General features: G+C 50.7%; 1 protein-coding gene across 1 annotated transcript in view; it reads left to right on the top strand.

The window, feature by feature from the left end:
- dgkg (diacylglycerol kinase, gamma) overlaps positions 1-12,225 on the top strand; it is an 85,966-nt gene extending 73,741 nt beyond the window's left edge. The window contains 3 exon segments of the mRNA XM_083921127.1: positions 8,814-8,934; positions 10,763-10,823; positions 12,046-12,225. Of these exon segments, the coding sequence (XP_083777253.1) occupies positions 8,814-8,934; positions 10,763-10,823; positions 12,046-12,144 (281 nt within the window). The 3' untranslated portion in view covers positions 12,145-12,225.
- The last annotated feature ends 2,552 nt before the right edge of the window (positions 12,226-14,777 follow it).

Genomic DNA, 14,777 nt, shown 5'->3' on the forward strand with positions numbered 1-14,777 from the left:
TTCACTCTGCAGTTAGTGTCCTCACTGAGCAGAGGGTGCTGCTGGGAGCCCCTTCACTCTGCAGTTAGTGTCCTCACTGAGCAGAGGGAGCTGCTGGGAGCCCCTTCACTCTGCAGTTAGTGTCCTCACTGAGCAGAGGGGGCTGCTGGGAGCCCCTTCACTCTGCAGTTAGTGTCCTCACTGAGCAGAGGGGGCTGCTGGGAGCCCCTTCACTCTGCAGTTAGTGTCCTCACTGAGCAGAGGGGGCTGCTGGGAGCCCCTTCCCTCTGCAGTTAGTGTCCTCACTGAGCAGAGGGAGCCCCTTCACTCTGCAGTTAGTGTCCTCACTGAGCAGAGGGGGCTGCTGGGAGCACCTTCACTCTGCAGTTAGTGTCCTCACTGAGCAGAGGAGGCTGCTGGGAGCCCCTTCACTCTGCAGTTAGTGTCCTCACTGAGCAGAGGGGGCTGCTGGGAGCCCCTTCACTCTGCAGTTAGTGTCCTCACCGGGTCCGTCTCTGTCCTCTCACGCAGCAGCACTGTTGTTGTTATGTGACGCCGCGGGGTCAGAGGTCAGAGGTGGGGCCATGACGCCGTCCTTTAACAAAGTCTGAGCTTTCACCGTCCAGACCACAACGCCATGGGGGGCGTTTACCATCCTCACACTCTGGGACCCGGTTTCTAAAGATCCTGTTCTCAGGCTCTCATAACGCCGGCTGCTGTGGACTGAACCAGACGTCTCTCCGTGTGGACGGGGCCTCAGTTTCTGGACTAAAGAGACGTTTCTCACAGAGCCGCTGCTGTTTTCTTCTTCTGTGGTGTCATAGTAACGTGGTGTTCTCTGTCGGGTGGCCAGGTGCTCGCCCCCGCACCTTCACCTCCGCGGTGAGCTGCAGTTCCTCTTGACCATCTGCCCTGACAGTGACCACGACTGTGACCACGCTGAGGCGGGGGGGGGGGGGGGGGGCGCGTGGGCGAGGGCGGACACACAGACACGTGTAATTTTAGCCCGACACCTCAAACCTGCGCCCGCTGAACGCTGCAGCTCAGGATCCGTCTCTGATCTGAGCCACGGTAAAAATAACTGCTCACTAAATTTAGTGCGTTCATATTTAATAATCTGATTTACGTCAGCGCTGCCAACAGGTGTGTGTGTGTGTGTGTGTGTGTGTGTGTGTGTGTGTGTGTGTGTGTGTGTGTGTGTGTGTGTGTGTGTGTGTGTGTGTGTGTGTGTGTGTGTGTGTGTGTGTGTGTGTGTGTGTGTGTGTGTGTGTCTGTGTGTGTGTGTGTGTGTGTGTGTGTGTGTGTGTGTGTGTGTGTGTGTGTGTGTTCCTGTGTGTGTGTGTGTGTGTGTGTGTGTGTGTGTGTGTGTGTGTGTGTGTGTGTGTGTGTGTGTGTGTGTGTGTGTGTGTCTGTGTGTGTGTGTGTGTGTGTGTGTGTGTGTGTGTGTGTGTGTGTGTGGATGCTCTTCTTCCTTTGTTCTCATGAACGTGGGCGCCGTGTTTATTTCGGTTTGATCCTCCGACGACACGCAGCTTGAAAAACTCCCCGAGCACCGGAAACAGTATTTCACACTGAAACATTAAACTCAGGTGCAATCTTTATATTTATATTTATATTAATATAAATATAAATATTAATATTAATATTAATAATATTTTTCCTCTGTGCTTTAGTTTAGTTTAATTTAAACGTTTTAAATATTGTTCATATTTTTCCTTTTATTCTTATATTTTATTCTTCCCTTTGTTCTTATGACATAAACTATTTATATTATTATATTAAACATGTTTCTCTGTATTTATGGACAGTTTATTGTTTTTAGTTTATGCTGCAGTAATAATGAAACGTCCCCTTTATAATAATAATAAAGAATATTTCATATTTAGTTCAGTTTGAATCAAACGACTTTAAATGAAAAATCTCCTTTTATTTGTGTTTTATAGTTTTGTTTCACACTTATTTTATTATTATATACAGTTATTAAATATTATTTATATAGTTATTATATTTTAGATTATTATATATATAATTATTATGTATTATATATTATTTTATTATATAGTTATTATATATTATATTTATATTTATGGTTATTACATATTATTTTATATTATTATATATTATTATATATAGTTATTATTTATTATTATTATTCTATATAATTATTATATATAGTTATTATTATTTATTATAACATATCTGAGTGTCCTGGTTGAATCTTATTATATATATATATATAATTATATATTATTATTATATATAGTTATTATATTTCCGTGTCCTGGTTAAACCCTATTATATATTTATAATTATTATTTATTATTATTATATATAGTTATTATATATCTGAGTGTCCTGGTTGAATCCTATTATATATATATAATTATTATATATATTTATATATTATTATTATTATATATAGTTATTATATATCTGAGTGTCCTGGTTAAATCCTATTATATATATATAATTATTATTTATATTTATATATTATTATTATTATATATAGTTATTATATATCTGAGTGTCCTGGTTGAATCCTATTATATATATATAATTATTATATATATTTATATATTATTATTATTATATATAGTTATTATATATCTGAGTGTCCTGGTTAAATCCTATTATATATATATAATTATTATTTATATTTATATATTATTATTATATATATTTATTATATCTGAGTGTGCTGGTTGAATCCTGTTATATATATATATTTATATATTATTATTATATATAGTTATTATATATATTTATATATTATTATATATTATTATTATATAGTTATTATATTTCCGTGTCCTGGTTGAATCTTATTATATATATATATATATAGTATTATTATATATAGTTATTATATAGTTATTATATATCTGAGTGTCCTGGTTGAATCCTTTTATATATATAATTATATATTATTATTACATATAGTTATTATATAGTTATTATATATCTGAGTGTCCTGGTTGAATCCTTTTATATATATATATTTATATATTATTATTATATATAGTTATTATATTTCCGTGTGCTGGTTGAATCCTGCCTGATTGTGTTTGTTTTTAAGTCGTTGGTTTGAAAGAACCTTCAGATTCTGCTGCTCAGCACAGAAGCTCCTCGCCGCCCTGCACAGCCTCGCATCCCGTCCCAGAATGCCGTGCGGCGGCGTTATGTAAGAGGCTGCTCTGCTCTATTCTTAGCTCTGAGCTGAGCCGTGTGTGTGTGTGTGTGTGTGTGTGTGTCTGTGTGTGTGTGTGTGTGTGTGTGTGTGTGTGTGTGTGTGTGTGTGTGTGTGTGTGTGTGTGTGTGTGTGTGTCTCTCTGTGTGTGTGTGTGTGTGTGTGTGTGTGTGTGTGTCTCTCTGTGTGTGTGTGTGTGTGTGTGTGTGTGTGTGTGTGTGTCTCTCTCTGTGTGTGTGTGTGTGTGTGTGTGTGTGTGTGTGTGTGTCTGTGTGTGTGTGTGTGTCTGTGTGTGTGTGTGTGTGTGTCTGTGTGTGTGTGTGTGTGTGTCTGTGTGTGTGTGTGTGTGTCTGTGTGTGTCTGTGTGTGTGTGTGTGTGTGTGTGTGTGTGTGTGTGTGTGTGTGTGTGTGTGTGTGTGTGTGTGTGTGTGTGTGTGTGTTTTACAGTACAACAGGAAAGAGATCCATGAATGCAGTTTTAAAATAGGCCGTGTCCACGCTCCTCTTCCTCCTTCACCCTCTCCTCTTCCTCCCTTCACCCTCTCCTCTTCCTCCTTCACCCTCTCCTCTTCCTCCTTCACCCTCTCCTCTTCCTCCTTCACCCTCTCCTCTTCCTCCTTCACCCGCTCCTCTTCCTCCTTCACCCTCTCCTCTTCCTCCTTCACCCTCTCCTCTTCCTCCCTTCACCCTCTCCTCTTCCTCCTTCACCCTCTCCTCTTCCTCCTTCACCCTCTCCTCTTCCTCCTTCACCCGCTCCTCTTCCTCCTTCAACTGCTCCTCTTCCTCCTTCACCCGCTCCTCTTCCTCCTTCACCCGCTCCTCTTCCTCCCTTCACCCGCTCCTCTTCCTCCTTCACCCTCTCCTCTTCCTCCTTCACCCGCTCCTCTTCCTCCCTTCACCCGCTCCTCTTCCTCCTTCACCCTCTCCTCTTCCTCCTTCACCTGCTCCTCTTCCTCCCTTCACCCTCTCCTCTTCCTCCCTTCACCCTCTCCTCTTCCTCCCTTCACCCGCTCCTCTTCCTCCTTCACCCTCTCCTCTTCCTCCTTCACCCTCTCCTCTTCCTCCTTCACCTGCTCCTCTTCCTCCCTTCACCCGCTCCTCTTCCTCCTTCACCCTCTCCTCTTCCTCCTTCACCCGCTCCTCTTCCTCCTTCACCCTCTCCTCTTCCTCCCTTCACCCTCTCCTCTTCCTCCCTTCACCCTCTCCTCTTCCTCCCTTCACCCGCTCCTCTTCCTCCCTTCACCCGCTCCTCTTCCTCCCTTCACCCTCTCCTCTTCCTCCCTTCACCCTCTCCTCTTCCTCCCTTCACCCTCTCCTCTTCCTCCCTTCACCCTCTCCTCTTCCTCCCTTCACCCGCTCCTCTTCCTCCCTTCACCCTCTCCTCTTCCTCCCTTCACCCTCTCCTCTTCCTCCCTTCACCCTCTCCTCTTCCTCCCTTCACCCTCTCCTCTTCCTCCCTTCACCCGCTCCTCTTCCTCCCTTCACCCGCTCCTCTTCCTCCCTTCACCCTCTCCTCTTCCTCCCTTCACCCTCTCCTCTTCCTCCCTTCACCCTCTCCTCTTCCTCCCTTCACCCTCTCCTCTTCCTCCCTTCACCCGCTCCTCTTCCTCCCTTCACCCTCTCCTCTTCCTCCCTTCACCCTCTCCTCTTCCTCCCTTCACCCGCTCCTCTTCCTCCCTTCACCCTCTCCTCTTCCTCCCTTCACACCTCTCCTCTTCCTCCCTTCACCCTCTCCTCTTTCCCCCTCACCCTCTCCTCTCCTCCTTCACCCTCTCCTCTTCCTCCTTCACCCCCTCTCCCCCCCCTCCTCTTCCCCCTTCACCCTCTCCTCTTCCTCCTTCACCCTCTCCTCTTCCTCCCTTCACCCGCTCCTCTTCCTCCTTCACCCTCTCCTCTTCCTCCTTCACCAGCTCCTCTTCCTCCTTCACCCTCTCCTCTTCCTCCTTCACCCTCTCCTCTTCCTCCCTTCACCCGCTCCTCTTCCTCCTTCACCCTCTCCTCTTCCTCCTTCACCCTCTCCTCTTCCTCCTTCACCCTCTCCTCTTCCTCCCTTCACCCTCTCCTCTTCCTCCCTTCACCCTCTCCTCTTCCTCCCTTCACCCTCTCCTCTTCCTCCCTTCACCCTCTCCTCTTCCTCCATTCACCCGCTCCTCTTCCTCCCTTCACCCTCTCCTCTTCCTCCTTCACCCGCTCCTCTTCCTCCTTCACCCTCTCCTCTTCCTCCTTCACCCTCTCCTCTTCCTCCTTCACCCTCTCCTCTTCCTCCGTCACCCTCTCCTCTTCCTCCCTTCACCCGCTCCTCTTCCTCCTCTTCACCCTCTCCTCTTCCTCCTTCACTCACCCGCTCCTCTTCCTCCTTCACCCGCTCCTCTTCCTCCCTTCACCCTCTCCTCTTCCTCCCTTCACCCTCTCCTCTTCCTCCCTTCACCCTCTCCTCTTCCTCCTTCACCCTCTCCTCTTCCTCCTTCACCCTCTCCTCTTCCTCCTTCACCCTCTCCTCTTCCTCCTTCACCCTCTCCTCTTCCTCCCTTCACCCTCTCCTCTTCCTCCCTTCACCCTCTCCTCTTCCTCCCTTCACCCTCTCCTCTTCCTCCCTTCACCCTCTCCTCTTCCTCCTTCACCCTCTCCTCTTCCTCCTTCACCCTCTCCTCTTCCTCCCTTCACCCTCTCCTCTTCCTCCCTTCACCCTCTCCTCTTCCTCCTTCACCCGCTCCTCTTCCTCCCTTCACCCTCTCCTCTTCCTCCTTCACCCTCTCCTCTTCCTCCCTTCACCCTCTCCTCTTCCTCCTTCACCCTCTCCTCTTCCTCCCTTCACCAGCTCCTCTTCCTCCCTTCACCCTCTCCTCTTCCTCCTTCACCCTCTCCTCTTCCTCCCTTCACCCTCTCCTCTTCCTCCCTTCACCCTCTCCTCTTCCTCCCTTCACCCTCTCCTCTTCCTCCTTCACCAGCTCCTCTTCCTCCCTTCACCCTCTCCTCTTCCTCCTTCACCCTCTCCTCTTCCTCCCTTCACCCGCTCCTCTTCCTCCTTCACCCTCTCCTCTTCCTCCCTTCACCCGCTCCTCTTCCTCCTTCACCCGCTCCTCTTCCTCCTTCACCCTCTCCTCTTCCTCCTTCACCCGCTCCTCTTCCTCCTTCACCCTCTCCTCTTCCTCCCTTCACCCGCTCCTCTTCCTCCTTCACCCGCTCCTCTTCCTCCTTCACCCGCTCCTCTTCCTCCCTTCACCCTCTCCTCTTCCTCCTTCACCCTCTCCTCTTCCTCCTTCACCCGCTCCTCTTCCTCCTTCACCCTCTCCTCTTCCTCCCTTCACCCTCTCCTCTTCCTCCCTTCACCCTCTCCTCTTCCTCCTTCACCCGCTCCTCTTCCTCCTTCACCCTCTCCTCTTCCTCCTTCACCCGCTCCTCTTCCTCCTTCACCCTCTCCTCTTCCTCCCTTCACCCGCTCCTCTTCCTCCCTTCACCCGCTCCTCTTCCTCCTTCACCCGCTCCTCTTCCTCCTTCACCCGCTCCTCTTCCTCCCTTCACCCTCTCCTCTTCCTCCTTCACCCTCTCCTCTTCCTCCTTCACCCGCTCCTCTTCCTCCTTCACCCTCTCCTCTTCCTCCCTTCACCCTCTCCTCTTCCTCCCTTCACCCTCTCCTCTTCCTCCTTCACCCGCTCCTCTTCCTCCTTCACCCGCTCCTCTTCCTCCTTCACCCTCTCCTCTTCCTCCTTCACCCGCTCCTCTTCCTCCTTCACCCTCTCCTCTTCCTCCCTTCACCCTCTCCTCTTCCTCCTTCACCCTCTCCTCTTCCTCCTTCACCCGCTCCTCTTCCTCCCTTCACCCTCTCCTCTTCCTCCTTCACCCTCTCCTCTTCCTCCCTTCACCCTCTCCTCTTCCTCCCTTCACCCTCTCCTCTTCCTCCTTCACCCGCTCCTCTTCCTCCTTCACCCTCTCCTCTTCCTCCCTTCACCCGCTCCTCTTCCTCCCTTCACCCTCTCCTCTTCCTCCCTTCACCCTCTCCTCTTCCTCCCTTCACCCTCTCCTCTTCCTCCCTTCCCCCTCTCCTCTTCCTCCTTCACCCTCTCCTCTTCCTCCTTCACCCGCTCCTCTTTCTCCCTTCACCCTCTCCTCTTCCTCCCTTCACCCTCTCCTCTTCCTCCTTCACCCTCTCCTCTTCCTCCCTTCACCCTCTCCTCTTCCTCCTTCACCCTCTCCTCTTCCTCCCTTCACCCTCTCCTCTTCCTCCCTTCACCCGCTCCTCTTCCTCCCTTCACCCGCTCCTCTTCCTCCCTGAGCTGAGCAGAGACGGGAGTGTTCACACGGGGAACACGGGTCCAGACATGAGGCCGGAGACAGAAGTGCACTCAAGGCTGAACCCAGCGTTACCATGGCAACAACAAAGAGTCTTTATGACAGATATAAACAAATTAAAGAGTCTGACTCTAAAGTGTCACTGTGTAAAATCATCACAGGGTCTTTTTCTGCACTTTAATCCTCAGTAACCATGGAGACAGTTTTTATTAAGGTAGAAATCAGGAGAGATGCTAACAGCCGGACGTGGCTAACAGAGGTTAGCTCGGGGCAGCACGGTGAAGGCATTCAAAGGTCTTTTTTAACCACTAATGCTGCTGAAAATAACAGCAAACCTCTGCAGCAGCATGAGAAGAGTCCCTACACACACACACACACACACACACACACACGCACACGCACACGCACACGCACACGCACACGCACACGCACACACACACACGCTGGTTTTGAACTTTGATCGTGACCTTTGTGTCAAACCTTTGAACGTTGTGACGTCGTCTCATGATCCTCCACGTGTCGGCCGGTCCGGAGCTGAAAGTAGTGACCAATCGAACCCCCCCCCCCCCCGTTTCATAATGATCTCAAACACAGTCACGTGTCGTCTGCAGCTGCTGTCGCTGCTGTTGCTTTCCAACATCAAATAAACTTTCCACATCTTTGCATCCGTAAACACAAAAAGAATAAAGACGAGATGAAAATGATCCAATAAGAACTCAAAGAATAAAAGCACCAGCAGTCTGATAAAGACTTTCAAAATAAGAGCGTCTGTGGCTCGTCCAGCCTGGTTCCTTCAGACACGACTCCGTGATCACGCTGTCTCCATCTGTCAGACTCCGCCTCATTTCCTCTGACCATAGAAGGGCATGTATGTGACGTTGGGGGGGAGGGGCAAACATCCGCCTGGCTGACGTTTACTGGTGACAGACGGCCATTTTATCGTCTTTGACCTTTGCTCCTAAAAAACACCACGACCAATATTTGCGTTTTTTTAGGTGCATCGATTCCTGACATTTACGAGGAAGTGAGGGCCAGAGGCTAGCTGTCACTCAAGAGGCCACGCCCCTAATTATTCATAAACTTTAACCTCCAATCAAATAAAAACTAGCCCCTCCCCCTCAGTGTTGTCATGGAGACCTGAGCTAAACACACAGACTAGAATGTTCTTTGGTCCTTAAACAGGTTTAATGATGCTGTGTAAACGGCTGTTTAACATGAAACCTGCCCCTAGTGGACACTCAGAGAACTGACGCTGACCCAGCTTCATGATTGGACCAGACAGGACGCTGGGGGCGGGGCTTGGTTTGTAGATGTCACGTGTAAACGGGTCCTGACGCCTTTGACCTTCTCTGTCCAGACTTCAGTGACCAGCTGCTGGAGGTGGTCGGCCTGGAGGGGGCCATCGAGATGGGACAGATCTACACGGGGCTGAAGAGCGCCGGACGCCGGCTGGCCCAGTGCGCCAACGTCACCATCAGGTCAGACCCCGCCCCCCCCCCCCACCCCACCCCTCCCTTTGTTCCTCCCTCTGCACAAACTGAATCCATCAAAAATGCATTTCTTGAGTGTTTTCTGAGTTCGTTTGAAGGCTGGAATTCCTGCAGCCTCCAAACAAAGAAGCAGCTGATGAATGATGGATGTGGCGTGTGGCGTGTGGCCTGTGGCGTGTGTTTGACGTGAGGGCGCCGTGACGGGAGGAGGGGACCGGGCCCTGGATCTGGTTCTGTTTAATGTTCAGTAAAGATCCCTCCTCTCTGCGTCTGTGCACGGGAACATTTCCTGCACGAGGTCGTGTGTGAACAGCAGCAGCGATCCGTTTTCAGCCTCCTTCAGTTCCATCTCGTGCCTTTTCACGGCGCCACGGCAGAGCTGGAACCCACGGGGCGAGGGTCGTGCGACGCTTTTGGGCGCCAAACGCCGTAAAAGCCAACAGAAGAAGAAGAAGACGATGGATGGAGTCAAATCCGTCATCAGCGGAGTCGTGTGATTGGTTCAGTCTTTCATGGGACAAACGTGTCGAATATCCGTCGACGTAACACCCTTTCAAAATAAGACTTCCGAGTCCAAACAAACAGAACCAAGGTCCGAACATGTGAAGGATCAGGATCAGGATCAGGACCAGGATCAGGATCAGGACCAGGACCAGGATCAGGACCAGGATCAGGATCAGGATCAGGATCAGGACCAGGACCAGGACCAGGACCAGGATCAGGATCAGGATCAGGATCAGAACCAGGACCAGGACCAGGACCAGGATCAGGACCAGGATCAGGATCAGGACCAGGATCAGGGTCAGGATCAGGACCAGGATCAGGATCAGCTCGGTGCTCAGTTAGAAAGAGGTCAAAGGTCAATGTTTATGTTTTTAAAACTCTGTTCAAACAACAGGAACACCAGGCTCCCACAGGAAGTCTTATTCTGAAAGGGTGTCACCACTGAACACAAGGACAGGAAGTCTTATTCTGAAAGGGTGTCAGCACTGAACAGACGGACAGGAAGTCTTATTCTGAAAGGGTGTTAGGTCAGGACTGAACAGCAGCTCATCCAGCGGCGGTTTTAGTTTTTTTGGAGCCGTTTAAAAATGTTATTTTGCAGATTCAGTTTTCCTCAGAAGACGGAGCCAACGTGTTTTTATATGCATAAATATTCAGCACACACACACACACACACACACACACACACACACACACACACACACACACACACACACACACACACACACACACACACACAGTTGGTTTAGGACAGTGTGGGAGAATGACTCGGATGAATGCTCTTTGCAGAGCGCCGTGTGTGTGTGTGTGTGTGTGTGTGTGTGTGTGTGTGTGTGTGTGTGTGTGTGTGTGTGTGTGTGTGTGTGTGTGTGTGACTGTGTGACTGTGTGTGTGTGTGTGTGTGTGTGTGTGTGTGTGTGTGTGTGTGTGTGTGTGTGTGTGTGTGTGTGTCTCTGTGTCTCTGTGTGTGTGTGTGTGTGTGTGTGTGTGTGTGTGTGTGTCTCTGTGTGTGTGTGTGTGTGTGTGTGTGTGTGTGTGTGTGTGTGTGTGTGTGTGTGTGTGTGTGTGTGTGTGTGTGTGTGTGTGTGTGTGTGTGTGTGTGTGTGTGTGTGTGTGTGTGTGTGTGTGTGTGTACAGTGGCTCTGTGAGTTTAGAGAGTGGGGGTCTGTCTGGGAGCGGCTCTCATGGGAACAAAGGCGTCAGTGTTCGAGCGTGTCCCGGGGCGGTGTGAACAGACCCGTCGTGCCTCAGAGGTGTGTGTGATCTGACCTTCACCCCTCACCCCCCCCCCCCCCCCTCCCTCTCTTCACAGGACGTCCCGGCGGCTGCCCATGCAGATCGATGGCGAGCCCTGGATGCAGCCGCCCTGCACGGTGAGCGCTCCATCTGAGAATCAGTGAAAGTGTGTTTGAATGTGAGGGTTCTCCTGAGCCGTGGTGACTACTACACACTACATAATGTTAGACTTACAGTGGAACCAGGCTGCATCTCAGGGCCCCCTCCCACTGTTCCTCCGTGCCGTGCCCCAGCACGTTCCACGGCTAAAGTCTGGTTCCTTTGACCAGTGTGAGTGCAACCGTACCACGTCTAGGAGCGGCACGCTTGCCGTCCACGGCCCGTTTGGGAGAGGTGGGCTTTAGTAAAGCACGTTTGCACGTGTACGAGCACGAGCGTGCGCACGTGTACGAGCACGAGGCCTACGGCGGCTCTGAGGTCATTTCCTGTGCGCCTGTTGGGACGTAGAAAAAAGAAGGAGGGACCATGCGCGGACATTTCAAACAATGGCGGTGAAAGGTTCACGTTGGTGTGATGCGGAGGTGGAGTGTTTACTGCAGATTTGGTCGATGAAAAGATTCAAAAACAGTCGACAAGACGCACAAAAACTCCGAGGTCTACGGAAAGATCTGGAAACAAAGCCACGCATCGCCATGACGTCATCAATGCGTGTGACGTGTTACGGCGTGATGACGTATAGGCAGCAAGAAGCATTCTCCGAGGCCCAGGTAGTGTGAGTACAAACGGGCCTGGAGGGGGGGACAAGGACCCTAAAGCACGGGGCACGGGACGCACGCACAGTGGGAGGGTCTCTAACCTGTGACGGAGGCACAGTGGGAGGGCGCCCTGAGAGCGTAACTCACAGCTTCACGCCATGTCGCTTGAAAAGTTCACATTTTTCAATTTGAAGGGACAAACGTGATCGTTGCTTCACTCTAATCGCCCGTACGGCGTCAGAGGGAGAGACATTGCGTGTCATCGCGTCATTCCCATTGATCTTGAATGACGCTTTGCCCCCCCCCCCCCACACACACACACACACACACACACACACACACACACACACACACCCGCCCCCCGGTGTGACGCACTCAAACCCAAACACCTTTTACAATGAGAGGCAGTGGTTTTCAGGGTTAATCAGCTTCTATTCTCCCTGTTCCTCCGCACACGTCCTCAGAGCTTCACACACTTCCCTTCAGTCAGCGAGGAAGGTCACTCACAAGGTCGCGCTGAGGGGTTTCATAAGCAGACAGGAAGTGATGACGACAGCGTGGACGAACGAGGCGCTGACGTCCAAACGTCTTCTCTCTGTTTCAGATCAGGATCACACACATGAACCAGGTGCCCGTCCTGCTGGGCCCGCCTCAGAAGACGCCCTTCTTCTTCTTCAAGAAACGCAACCGGAGCCGCGACTAGGACTCTGTCTCTCACACACACACACACGCACACACACACACACACACACACACACACACACACACACACACACACACACACACACACCACCCACTGTAAAGGCAGCTCCGTCAGGGTTCATCACAGAGGAGCCTGCAGTGAGAGACTGATGCCGTTGGGACCCGGTCCTGTGAGACCTTCACCCTCTGGTCTCCTCAGTTCCCCACAGACGCTCAGTTTAGGCGGCGAGGTGTTGGGGGGGGGGGGGGAAAGACAAGGACAGAGCTCCGACCTGCTACAGAGAGAGAGAAGCAGGTCGTTGTGAACGGAGTCCTTCGCTGAAACACCTGCATGAATAATGAAGGAGCGGCTCTTGTACGAGCGCTCGCCCCGCTGACTGACGGCGTGCTGCAGGAGGAGCCTCATGCATTATTCACTCCTCTTGTTTGTGGGTCGGTGGCAGCGAGGCGTAACGGTGAACTGGAGCGGGCTGAGACATGCCACGAGCATCGCTGACCTACAAACACACAAGGTGATGATCCGACACAGGAAGTTCCTCTGCAGGTGAGAACAGGTGCGAACATCGAGTCTGTCCGACCAAAGCCGCTCAAAGCCGTTTCACACGTGAACGAATCAAAGCTGAAAGAAGAAGGTTTTGTGTTCAGACGCACTTCGACTCCACTGGATCTCTGTGTTTGAACAAATGCATCATTTACAAAAGACGCCTGAGAGACGAGGAGCGTCTGTGTTTGAATTCACTGGACACAAGTTTGAAACTCACGTAAAGCAGGACAGGGCACAAGCCCCGCCCCCTCCATGTTAGTAGATGGGCCAAACTAAAAGTCGAATTAACGTATTTTCCGCACTATAAGGCACAAAGAACAGACGCTACAGTGGAGGCTGGGGTCACGTTAAGGACCGCCTCTAAAGTCATTGATGCTAAGTTAGCGTGCTAGCGCTGTTGCCTTCAGTGGAACAGTGATCGTACGGCCTCTTCTTCTTGCTGCTCTCACTGTTGGAGTTTGTCCTCCAGCTGCAGCCGTCTCGCTCTGTTCCCTCTAAACTCTGTTCAGTCTTCTTTACTCGGCGCAGGTCGTCTTGTTGCTTCCTCCACTTCCACACCATTGATTGGTTCATGTTCAACTCTCTGGCTGCTGCTCTGTTCCCGTGTTCTCCTGCGTGACTAATGGCCTTGAGTGTAAACTCTGCGTCGTAAGCGTGTCTCTTAACAGGAGCCATTTTGGGCTCTTTACACAAACACACACATGGAAATGAAACGGCACGCTTCACGCAGTCGTATATCTCAACATGCACCGCGCGTTACTTCTTCTACGGGGGAAATAGAGTCGGCGGCTGCTCACCGTAGTTGGAGACCTGTTGTGGCTCAATATTGGTCCATATATGAGGAGCACCGGGTTATAAGGAGCACTGAGACATGTGGAGGTTTTTAGGCGCGGAACATACGGTACATGTTTCCCAAAGAATCTTTTTTATCATTTAAGGTTGTTTATTGTTTCACGCTGATGTTATGACGAGGGAAGAGGAAGTGCAAATGTGCTGCTGACTTATTCCTGCAGCACAAACGTCTCTTTGGGCGCCGTGACATCACCTGATAGAGCCGGAGGTTTCTAATCGCACAGTTAGGCCGGGCGGGGAGGGGGCGGGGCTTATACTGCGCCTGTACTGCAGCCAGCCACCAGGGGGCGATGCAGGTGATTAGGCTTCACCTTCAGGGACAAATCCGACCGATTTCCTTCTTTCATCAATCACAAATGTTGTTTTTCCTCCACACTCGGCATTTGAACATTTCTCATCTCTGATCACGATGGTGGTTACTACGACTACGACCCGTAGTGAAGCACAGCGGGGAGCGACGCTGCGTGCCCCCTGGCCCACATGGATGTTTGCATCTGTATTTGTATTATTTATTTTATGTAAAGCAGCTTTATGTGACAGCGTCCAGGAGGAATTAAGTGTGTTATCTTATCTTTAAATGCATCAAACGTGTCTGTTCTTCGTATGTTCACTGCTGTTATCGATGTAAACCGTAGTGTGAGACCGTTTACAGCTTAAAGGGAGTGAAATCAAACTTGATCGTGATGATCAGTGGTTTTTGTGAGCTCAGTTAAAACCAAAGTAAGAGGAGAAACCAACACGACGCAGAGGTTAAACAGTCTGTGTGTAAAGAACGTGAGCGTCACTAAAACGCTGTTTGGTTTCAAACTCCAGTGAATTCAAACAGGGACGCAGGCGTCCAGGTCTCTCAGGCGTCCACGTCTCTCAGGCGTCCACGTCTCTCAGGCGTCCAGGTGTCCAGGTCTCTCAGGCGTCCACGTCTCTCAGGTGTCCACGTCTCTCAGGCGTCCACGTCTCTCAGGCGTCCACGTGAACGGTCCTGTCCGGTCCGGCCCCAGACTCCGGCTCCAAAGTTACAAAAATGGCGGCGCCCGTATCCAGGAGGGCCCGTCGTCCGTCATTATTTACAGTCTGTGGTTCTACGTGACGGCTCTTTGTCGTCCTCATGGTTCCAAACCCGCTCCATACCTGGTCAACGGGGCGGTCGGCCCGACGTGTCTGACCCCGCTCATAAAACACGAGCTGGCTGAGAAACTCTTCTGTCCTCAGCTCCTGTGCAGCGTGAGCCACACGACCCC

This window comes from Echiichthys vipera, assembly GCF_963691815.1.
Source record: "Echiichthys vipera genome assembly, chromosome: 10".
Taxonomy (NCBI): Eukaryota; Metazoa; Chordata; class Actinopteri; order Perciformes; family Trachinidae; genus Echiichthys; species Echiichthys vipera.